Raw genomic sequence first — 11,558 nt, forward strand, 5'->3', positions numbered from 1 at the left:
ACTTTTTTAGATAAGTACCATATACCATAGTTAATCCAGGACCAGGTGAGCACTCTAAATAGACCTGTTAGTCGCGAAGAATTAGAAGCTGTTATCAAAAACCTCCCTAACAAAAAAAGCCCAGGACCAGATGGTTTCAATGCGGAATTCTACCAGAACTTCCAAGAAGACCTAATACCTATACTCCTTAATGTATTTCACAATATAGAAAAAGAAGAGTCATCGCCAAATTCCTTTTATGAAGCTACAGTTACTCTGATACCAAAACCACACAAAGACTCAACCAAAAAAGAAAATTACAGGCCAATCTCACTCATGAACATCGACACAAAAATCCTCAACAAAATACTGGCAAACCGAATCCAAGAACACATTAGAAAAATTATCCATTATGATCAAGTAGGCTTCATCCCAGAGATGCAGGGCTGGTTCAACATACGAAAATCTATCAATGTAATCCAACATATAAATAAACTGAAAGAAAAAAACCATATGATCGTTTCATTAGAATCTGAAAAAGCATTTGACAAAATTCAACATCCCTTTATGATAAAAGTCTTGGAGAGATTAGGGATACAAGGGTCATACCTAAATATAATAAAAGATATTTACAGCAAGCCGACAGCTAACATCAAATTAAACGGAGAGAAACTCAAAGCCATCCCAGTAAAATAAGGAACATGACAAGGCTGTCCACTCTTTCCATACCTTTTCAATATAGTGCTTGAAGTTTTAGCAATAGCAATAAGACAACATAAGGGGATCAAGGGGATTCGAATTGGAAAGGAAGAAGTTAAGCTTTTGTTATTTGCAGATGTTATGATAGTGTACATAAGCAACCCCCAAAACTCCACCAAAGAACTTTTACAGCTGATAAACACCTTTAGTAATGTGGCAGGCTACAAGATCAACTCCAAAAAATCAGTCGCCCTTCTATACACAAAGGATATGGAAGCAGAGAGGGAAATCAGAGAAACATCACCTTTCATGATAGCCACAAACAGCATATAATATCTTGGGGTAACTCTAACCAAGGAAGTGAAAAATCTATTTGACAATAACTTTAAGGCATTGAAGAAAGAAATTGAAGAGGATACCAGAAAATGGAATGATCTCCCTTGCTCTTGGATTGGGAGGATCAACATAGTAAAAATGGCAATTCTACCAAAGGCAATTTATAGATTCAATGCAATTCCCATCAAGGTCCCATCAAAATTCTTCACAGATCTTGAGAGGACAATAATCAACTTTATATGGAAAAACAAAAAACCCAAGATAGCCGAAACAATCTTATACAATAAAGGAACTTCTGGTGTCATTACCATCTTTGACTTCAAACTCTATTACAGAGCTACAGTAATGAAAACAGCGTGGTACTGGCATAAAAACAGAGAAGTCGACCAATAGAATCATATAGCAGACCCGGCTTTTAATCCACAAACCTATGAACACCTCATTTTCGATAACGGAGCTAAAAGTATACAATGGAAGAAAGAGAGCATCTTCGACAAATGGTGCTGTTACAACTGGATGTCAACCTGTAGAAGAATGAAAATAGACCCATATCTATCACCATGCACAAAACTCAAGTCCAAATGGATCAAAGACCTCAATATCAATCTGAACACACTGAACCTGATAGAAGATAAAGTGGTAAGTACCCTACAAAATATGGACACAGGAGATTGCTTCCTATGTATAACCCCAGCAGCACAGGCATTTAGGGCAACATTGAATAAATGGGACCTACTAAAACTGAGAAGCTTCTGTAAAGCAAAGGACACTGTCACCAAGACAAGAAGGCAAACTACTGACTGGGAGAAGATCTTCACCAACCCCGCAACAGACAAAGGTCTGATCTCCAAAATATATAGAGAACTCAGGAAACTAGACTTTAAAATGCTAATTAACCCCATTAAAAAATGGGGCACTGAACTGAACAGAGAATTCTCAGCAGAAGAAGTTCAAATGGCCAAAAGACACTTAAGGTCATGCTCAACCTCCTTTGCGATCAGGGAAAGGCAAATCAAAACAACTTTGAGATATCATCTTACACCTGTCAGAATGGCTAAAATCAAAACACTAATAATAGCCTTTGCTGGAGAGGTTGTGGAGGAAGGGGTACCCTCATTCATTGCTGGTGGGAATGCAAACTTGTGCAACCACTTTGGAAATCAGTGTGGCGGTTTCTCAGGAAATTCGGGATCAACCTACCCCTGGACCCAGCAATACCACTCTTGGGAATATACCCAAGAGATGCCCTATCATATGACAAAAGAATTTGTTCAACTATGTTCATAGCAACATTATTTGTAATAGCCAGAACCTGGAAACAACCTAGATGTCTTTCAATGGAAGGATGGATGAAGAAAGTGTGGAATATATACACATTAGATTACTACTCTGCGGTAAAAAACAATGACTTCTCGAATTTTGCATGCAAATGGATGGAAATAGAAAACACTATCCTGAGTGAGATAACCCAGACCCAAAAAGATGAACACTCATAATTGGTTTCTAGCCATAAATAAAGGTCACTGAGTCTATAATTTGTGATCCTAAAGAAACTAAATAAGAAGGTGAACCCAAAGAAAAACATATAGTTATCCTCCTGGCTATGGGAAGTAGACAAGATTGCCAGGCAAAAAATTGGGATCTTGGGGGTGGGGTGGGATGGGGATAAGGGGAAGATGGGGAGAGAAAAGTGAGAAGGGAAGGATGGGGAGAACTTGGGAAAATGGGATGATTGGGATAAAGGAAGGTTGGATAGGGGAGCAGGGAATCACATATCTTAATTAAGGGAGCCACCTTAGGTTTGGCAAGAGACTTGAACCTAGAGTGGCTCCCAGGTGCCCACTCGATATCCACAGTTAGTTCCTTGGGCAGCTGAGGATAGGGAACCTGAAATGACCCTATCCTATATCCATACTGATGAATATCTTGCATATCACCATCGAACCTTCATCTGGTGATGGATGGAGATGAGAAAGAGACCCACACTGGAGCACCGGAATGCGCTCCCAAGGTCCCAATGAGGAGCAGAAGGAGGGAGAACATGAACAAGGAAGTCAGGACCACGAGGGGTGCACCCACCCACTGAGACAGTGGGGTTGATCTATTGGGAGCTCACCAAGGCCAGCTGGACTGTGACTGAAAAAGCATGGGATAAAACCGGACTCTCTGAACATGGCAGACAATGAGGGCTGATGAGAAGCTAAGGACAATGGCACTGGGTTTTGATACTACTTCATCTTCTGGCTTTGTGGGAGCTTAGCCAGTTTGGATGTTCACCTTCTTAGAACTGGATGGAGGGGGGAGGACCTTGGACTTTCCACAGGGCAGGGAACCCTGACTGCTCTTTGGACTGGAGAGGGAGGGGGAGAGGAGTGAGAGGAGGGGGAGAAGAGTGGGAGGAGAGGGAGGGAAATGGGAGGCTGGGAGGAGGTGGAATTTTTTTTTTCAATAAAAAAAAAAAAAAGAAAAGAAACCAGCCGTGATTATTCCTACCAGTTAGGAGTCAGAGTTTGATACTCTTTTTAGCATGCTGTGCCTTCTGCAATCTAACTTCAATTTACTTTTCCATTTATGTCTTCTCCTCAGAATAGTGTTAATGCTTATCTTTAGCCAGGCTGGTTTTTGTTGTTGTTGTTGTTTAACTTATCTTTGAATTGCAAATGAGATAAGATTGTGATTCCACACACTTACCTGTTTATTTCTTCCTTTGATTTCTCCTTTTCTCTGTTCTCCCTCACTGGTTTTCTGAAAACTTTGTGTTCTCTGTAGTCCTACCAAAAGCAGAATCAATGAACCATGGCATTTCTTTTTTTAGTGAAAGGTAGAAACACTTGGCCCCCGAAACAGCAGAGCTATTTTTGGGTCTTCCACCTCTTAATTAAATAGCCATCAAAACCTTCTGTCTTCAGACTATACACCTCTCAAGACAGCTAGGGCCCCTTCCTTATTATACTTTTTATTCGTTTGCACTTTGAAGCGCTGTCTATTTTTCCATCTTATTGCAGTCAATTGATTTAATTATTTTATCATTGGTTCTATTTGATTTTATTGTGAACAGGACTTTTCAATGCCTTGAATATTAGCATTCCGGTATAATGTTACCCAGGATTGAGTTACAAACAGTAGAATAAAATTTAATTTAAAAGGTTTTGAGTACAAAAATCAGCAATATTCCAGAGAGAATATTAATGAAAGGAGTGTTTATAGAGTTTGTTCCTATAGAGACTTATCCACAGATTTTAAAATAAAGGTTAAATGCTTTTTTTTAAATAATTCAATTCAAAAAATTTAGATAATAGTTGTTATGTACTGCATTGGAAGAATAGAAAGTCCCACCAAAGCTTTACCCACCAATGCTGTTCTATTTTGTTAGATTATTGATATGTTTTTACTCACCCAGGTTTAATATATGTGTATATCATACACATACCCTTGTATGTGTATTAGTATACATCCATAAATATTAAATTGGCTTTGGTGTTTTAAGTTGAGCAATGACACCTTTATCTGTCAGATGATGAATCTACTTGGCAGCATTATTCCAAGAATTGGTTCATTATTTGTCTACATGTCCACCACAAGGCCTGAGTACTGTTTTCTATTTTTCTATGTGACCAATAATCTGTTAATTGTTTTTGTCTACATAGAGCACTTTTCATCAGTTCTTCTCTCAATTAATTAAGGTAAGAATAAAAATGATTATGGATTTTTTTAAAAAAATTATTTTTCTCCCATACATTACATCCTGACCTCAGTTTCTCCTCCTTCCCCTCTCCCCTAGATCAATTCCTCCTCCATTTCCTTTCAATACCTGTTTAGTATGCCTCCTGGGAATATCCGCCAAACATTGCCTAACAGGATACAATAAAACTGGACACAAACCCTCATATCTTGTTCATATCAAAGCTGAACAAGACAACCAAGTAGGAGGAAAAGGGTTCCAAAAGCAGGCAAAAGAGTCATAGACACCCCTACTTCCTTTTTTTGGGAGTCCCACAAGAACACCAAGCTACAAAGCCATAAAGTATAGGCAAGGGACCTAGCTCAGCCCCATGCAGGGTCTGTGATTGTCACTTCAGTCTTTGTGAGCCCCTATGAGTCCTGTGTAGTTGTTTCTATGGGCCATGTTCTCCTGGTGTCCTCAGCAAGGGGAAACAGAATAGATTTTGCAGGTGGATGGAAGCAGGAAGGATCAGGTGTTGGGTGTGAGGGACAGAGGAAGAGATGACTGGAATTGGTGGACATTTGGGCAGGTAATGTTGAAACTTAGATCAATGGAAACTCCCTGAAATCTACAAGAGTGATCTTAGCAAATTCTCCCAGTAATGGGGGATACAGAGCCTGAACTGGCCATCATCCATAACCAGGCAAGGCTCCTAGCAGTGGGCCCAGGTCATCAATCCAGTCACAAAACGTTTGACCTACTGCCCTGCCTGCAAGATCTGCTGGGATAAAGGTGGAGCAGAACTTGTGGGGGTGACCAACCAATGACTGAGGCCAAGGCTGTGAGAGGGAGCCCAGTGTCTGACAGTTCCTCGATGGCCAGGAACCAGCGGCAGGACCACCCAGAGACCCAGGATAGAACCAAAGAGGTTCTGATTAAAATTTTAAAAAAGTCAGTGAAATTATTCCTAATGACATTCTGTTATACTTACAGGTGCCTAGCCAAATTATCTCAGAAAGGCGATGTCCAGCAACCGATAGGAACAGATGCAGAAACCCACACTAGAACTAGCCAGAAGAGGGAGAGGAAGGACTGCAGGAGCCAGAAGGGTCGAAGTTTGAAAATTGTTAAGTTTAGATAACCGTTGGCTAGCAAAATGGCCAAGCAGCACACAAGAATTTCAAGGACTGCAAAGTGAACCTATTGTAGTTCACCCGTAAAATTAAAATGTAATGTCTTTTTCCTCAGGGGTTTGAAGTTGCATTGAGATAACATCTGAAAACCATGTGCTATCAAGCAGCGCAGCATATTACTAATGTCGCCATTGAGGCAGTTCTGTGAACACTGCCACCACAGCACAGCTTTTACGCTTTGTTACCTTTTGACATAAATGACTACTTACAAAACCTGAAAACACCATGAAAATGTCAGCGCAGTCCTGGCTTCTGCGCATGCCTGGCTTCATGAATGGCGCAATCTGGAGGTCTCCCGCTATCCCTCAGTCGAAATCCTGAACGCCTCTTTTCTGCAACAGTAAGTGAAAATGAATTTTAGGAGTATTTTATTTATTGCGTATTGTCTTCTAAATTACAAATCTAAACGTATAATTTACGGAATATTGTTCCTGTAGTGGAATTCTAGCACCAACCCACTGACTGCAAGATGACATTCTGTGCATTTCAGAAAAGGTTGCCAGACTCGGCGCGTTGTATGTGTAAACAGAGGTGTTTCAATAGACTATTAAGGAGTTAGCTAGCCCCTATCATATTGCAAGTAATACACTAAAGCACACCTTTTCCCAAAATGGATTGTGATGAAAGAGTTCATTTTTAAAATTGAACATGTACTTAGGTTAAAGGGGAGGCAGTGCACACTAATAATTCAAAACGCTACCCGTACTTTGTCTAATTAGCAAAGGGCTCTTCTTTGAAGCTGTCAAGCAGAGTGGAGTGTCTGCATGCTACGAAAGTTTCTGCACCGCTACTTTCTCTTCTCCGTGGCAATGTTTAACAGAGAAGAAAACACTTTGTAAATATGTCATGGCTTGGCAAGAGATAGACAGCTAAGCAAACAATTTCAGATTCCACTCTGCCAGAGCACTAGGTGCTAAGAAACTCAATCTCACCATGGCGTGATTTCTCTCTTTCGGGAACTGACAGTTTAGTGTGAGGAAGGGATGCAGAAAGAGGCCATTTTAAAATAATTTTTTTACATTGATCTTAGGACAAAAGAGCTCAATGGTGTTTCAGAACACTTAATGTTTGGCTAGGCTAGTAAGGTAAGGCGATCTATAAATAGTCTTCAAAGATAAGTTAGCCGCGTAGAGAAGCGACCAGGAACTGCGAACTCATGAGAACCTTCCCCATGCTTCTACTGAGGCAGATTTGCTGAGTTCGGATGTGCAGGCCGAGCTCTGATGTCCACTCCATATATAACTAGGACTTGCAAACTTGCACCTTTTTGTACCTTGTCTTTCTACAGGATGCTGCTTTCTGTAATTCATTTAGTGAGAATTGGTACCCCTTTGCATTGCTCTACTAAAAGAGGCCATTTTTGCAATTTATACAAACCTGGTATACATGGAACTGTGCTGATGATTAGCAAACAAGCAGAGGTTCTTTTCTTACTAGTATTCATTGGAAAGTTGATTATCACGCAGCCCTTTATTCTCTAGAGAAAATTTCACAACCGAGTCCTCCTGCCTCTGTGTTGTCAGCAAGTAGCAGATTGAGAAGAAGTTGGAAAGAGTTAAGTTTCACCCTGGGCTGTTTCTTCACAGTATAGATCTCAGTTAAAACAGAGCAAAGGATCCTGGCTGTGGTATGTGTATCAGTGGTAGAGAACTTTTAGCTGCTGTTCTGGAACCTCGGGGGTGATCTAGAAGACCATAAAACCAATCCAAGCACAACCCCCACAAACCAAACAATAGGAACAACAGGATGCTCATTCATGGGATCCTTCTCAGAAGGGAACGACTGTTTTGTGGGTTTACTCTCAGGAAAGTTATGTCCTAGGGGCTTCTGGTTTCCACATTTCTACATAATGTGTCTCCATTTTCTTTGTTCTCTCTTTCCCACTGGTTTTTCTTCAGACTACAGTGATAAATTCTTTCCAGCATATTCCTCTGCCTCTCTCTATTTCTGTCTCTGGCTTCTGACTCTCTCTTTCTGCTTATTTCTCTTTTTTTGTGGTCTCATCATTTGATCTGTTTCTCTTACACACACACATACTGCTTTTAGGTTTGTTTTGTGTTCCTGCAGTAGGTGATGCAAATTTATCCATTCCCCAAGGACAACGTCCCAACAGCATAATTAGAAATATTTATTAATTTTAGAAGAGGTAAATTTCCAGAGAAAAGCAGAGAGGAACATGTATAAATATTAAAGCGACATAAGGATGCATACTGGAAGTCACATATAAAAGGATAATTTGGGAATCCCTGGGAGAGTGACTGGTGCATACATCATTTTGTTTAACTGAATAAAGGATTCTTATTAAACTAACCTTTTCAGAACTCCAATAAGCAAGGGCTTAGCTTGATTCGCCTTTGTCTAAGAGGTTGTTAGCAAATAGTAACCCCTTACAAAATAAAGGATTAAAGTTAAGTAGTTTAATTATTTTTCCATAAGCAAGATTAATGGAAAAGTGCTGAGAAAGAATGACCAGAGAATGAGAGGAGTAAATAGTTCATTAAGGAGGGACTCTGGAGGAGGAGGAGGCAGTTTGGGAGAGATAGCAAGCAGGCCCTGGGGAACTGAGAACTACTGTTCCTGAAGCAGGCGGGTTTGGAATAGTTTCTGGCCATGAGATAAGAAGTCAGAAGGAACTCTATGACCTGCACACCACTGAGTGGCGATGCTTCGGGGAATGCTAGGCTGAGAACCACTTTCTTCAGAATCATCAACGTTATTTAGAAGTGTGATGCTGGACTCCTGGGTTCTACCTTGTGGTACAGCTTCACTGCTTATAAGAGCGAGACTTAAGGTCTAACTCTTTCATAAGCACTCAGTAATTCCTGGATCCATGAGTATCTAAAAGGTGGCTTACAGGACGCTAGACACCATGAGCTGGCTGACATACAAATGCCGAAGTTCGATTATTTGATGGAATGATTACTGTAGACATTAGAAAGTAGAAGTTCTGCGGTATGTCTTCATCTCTTACTAGGTGTGGTGCAGAGATTTATTGCTACCTCAAATTAAGCTTTAAATAACCTAATATACTTTCTAATTATTATTTTCTTCTTTTCAAACATATTTACTCACTTTATACACAAACTGGAATGGCTTGGGACTGAGTGAGAGGAAGGGGGTAAATTTCTGGTGTACGCATAACAAAACATCTTGTTTATAGTTAAAAATTTTAAATGAACATTTTTAAACAAGTATCCATGGCATGAGTTAAAGTGGCTTGCAGGTTAATATCTAACAACTAGCCCTTTGGGAAAATATCCTTATGTGTAGATACGAACTAGTTCTACCTGGGTGAACTTCATGTTGTCAGTAGCTTAATGCCTGACTAACAGAGTTCCTAAGGTCCTAATAAATCAGGGCTTATGAATCAGTGCTTCTGAGTGTCGGCTGGCTGCACTCATTTATGTATGTTCTCCTGTGTTTACCACTGTTTCTCAGTGTGGATGTTGCAACTGATTTATTATATCAAGCAATACACAGCCCCAGTCAGTTGCTGCATGCTCTTGCACTTCCCCATGCTCTGTACTTTTTGAATCATTATAATCTAGATACGCTAACGTGATCCATAAATGCTTTGCCTAGAGTGTTTTCCTACATTTGTTCATCAGTGTGCTTTGAAAATTTAACAAAGGTGTAGTATTTCAGGGGGAAAGCTAGCAATAGCCATGAAATGAAATACACTAATCAAAATTCTGTATTAAAATTCAATGGTGTCACAGTATAGGATGCTGTCTAATTCAGGTTTCAACATTTTTCCCGTCTGAAAAAATAGCTTGGGTTGGAGAGCTGGGGGGTTTCTGGCTCAGTCTTTAGAACACTCTAAATAGCTGTGCTCGATATCCACTGGGAAGAGGAAGCTGTTGTGCCCTGGCCACCCAAAGTCGGGCAGGAAAATATTTATATGATTGAGTTGTGTAATTGAAAGGAGAGGAAAGGAGAAGTGTAGCAGAATTTTAAACAGCACCTCACTACCCAAAGACTTTCCAGGTTGGAGGGAGGAGTGTGAGCAGGTAGTGCTCACAGCCAGCGCCATCTCTCTGGGAGACACTGCCTTTGTTACCATGAGCCCTCTCTGAGCTGGATCCACGTCTCTGGCCTTTCTTTCTCTCCCTCACCCTCCCTTGACTTGTCAGGTATTTGTTTGCTTGTGGTTTTTTTTTTTTTATAAATCACAAGACAATAAATAGTTTGTTCGTTCCATTAGAGAATTAGGTAAACTTCATATTACAAAATCAAAGTAAGTATAATATTGAAGAATTAGAATATCTTCAAGAAACCAGTTACAGTTTAACTGAAGTGGATGTGAACACAGGGTTGGTGTCTACTGAGGAAAGTCACGTTCCTCTAATATATGAAAAGATAATACGATACACTTTCTTAGTCATCGAGGAAGAAATTTTCTTTCTTGACAAGCTGGTACTATTTCTTTTTTGTAGTTCTCTTCCCTTCTCCTTTCTTTGGTTTCACCTTTCCACGGAGCTTCTTTAGACGCCTTTGCTCATCCTTAAAATCCTGATGCTCATCTCTGTAGAGGCCAAGGAAATGGACTGTGCCCATGAGTGCAAAATACGTGTTGTGATTTGGAGACCAGTCATAAGTCTCTCTCTTTTTGGCCAAGGGCTGCTCCCTGAACATATTCACCACTTTCATGGACTTTGAATCGGTAGGCCTGGCCACTTCACCAAAGATCCGGGCACTTAGACGAGACATACGCAGAGCATATTCTGAAAGCGAAGCCATTTTTTAAGCAGTGAGGTACAAGATTCCCTGCGCCTGACCTTGCTCGTGCGCGTCCCGGAAAGCCCTGTTTGCTTTTTTTTTTTTTTTTTTTTTTTTTTGTAAAAATATTGTTTTCAGAAGATTTTAGAGATTTGAAATTAAATTTGTTGAAGTGTCATTAGATTGTTCTAATGAGCAATTCCCCCATTCATGTGGATTAATTGACCGACCGATTCCAGTTGCTAGGCGTCTGGATTACATGTTAGTTTGGACACCATGGTCCTCCCTATACATATGCTGCAGTCCCAGTGTATTTGAAATTAGGACCTATATAAGAAGGGGAGAAAAGTTACTGTTCTGGCAAAAGTTGAACATTAATCTGACAGGACTGGTAATTATAAAAGGTTAAGAAGAAACACAAGTAACCTTCGTTACCCCCTCCCCTTGTGTTGTGGGCATAGCAAGAATAGTGGTCATCTGTGAGCATCAAGAGAGCCCTCATAAGAACCTTTGGTTTGTACTTCCAGCCTCCAGAAGTATAAGAAAATAAATAGGTCCTAAATTTTATTGCTCAAGACACCCTGACTACAGTATTCTACTGTGGCAATCCAAGCAGAGTAATTAAAACCAACATCCTTGAATCAGTCTGGAAGGGACAGCAATCCCGAAATGGAGTGCACACCTGAGAGTGATTTTCTGCTTGGTTTGAGGTGGCTGAATCTGCTTCTAGTCTAGACCTCTGAGGCAGGAAGATATATGCCTTTGAGAGACATTTTAAGCCTGGAAGACATGTGTTTTGGTAAAACTTGAATCGGGAACACACTCACCTTTGATCAAGACCTTGAGGCAGGAAAGCTCGCCTTTAACATGGGCCACAGCTTCTGCTGAAAGCCTATATAAGGACAATGGAAGAAGGAAGATCTGTGCTTTGCCTGCTTGTCCTCATCTTGCTAGCACATCTATTCCTT

At 40.4% G+C, this 11,558-nt stretch overlaps 1 protein-coding gene across 1 annotated transcript; it reads right to left on the reverse strand.

The window, feature by feature from the left end:
* Nucleotides 1-10,290: 10,290 nt before the first annotated feature.
* On the reverse strand, nucleotides 10,291-10,669 carry LOC121455623 (28S ribosomal protein S33, mitochondrial-like). The gene has a single exon (XM_041663207.1). The coding sequence runs from the start codon at nucleotides 10,609-10,611 to the stop codon at nucleotides 10,291-10,293; it is 321 nt and encodes a 106-aa protein (XP_041519141.1). The 5' UTR covers nucleotides 10,612-10,669.
* Nucleotides 10,670-11,558: the final 889 nt, after the last annotated feature.

This window comes from Microtus oregoni, unplaced genomic scaffold (genome assembly GCF_018167655.1).
Source record: "Microtus oregoni isolate MIOR12 unplaced genomic scaffold, Mior012 000014F_ref0000157, whole genome shotgun sequence".
NCBI lineage: Eukaryota > Metazoa > Chordata > Mammalia > Rodentia > Cricetidae > Microtus > Microtus oregoni.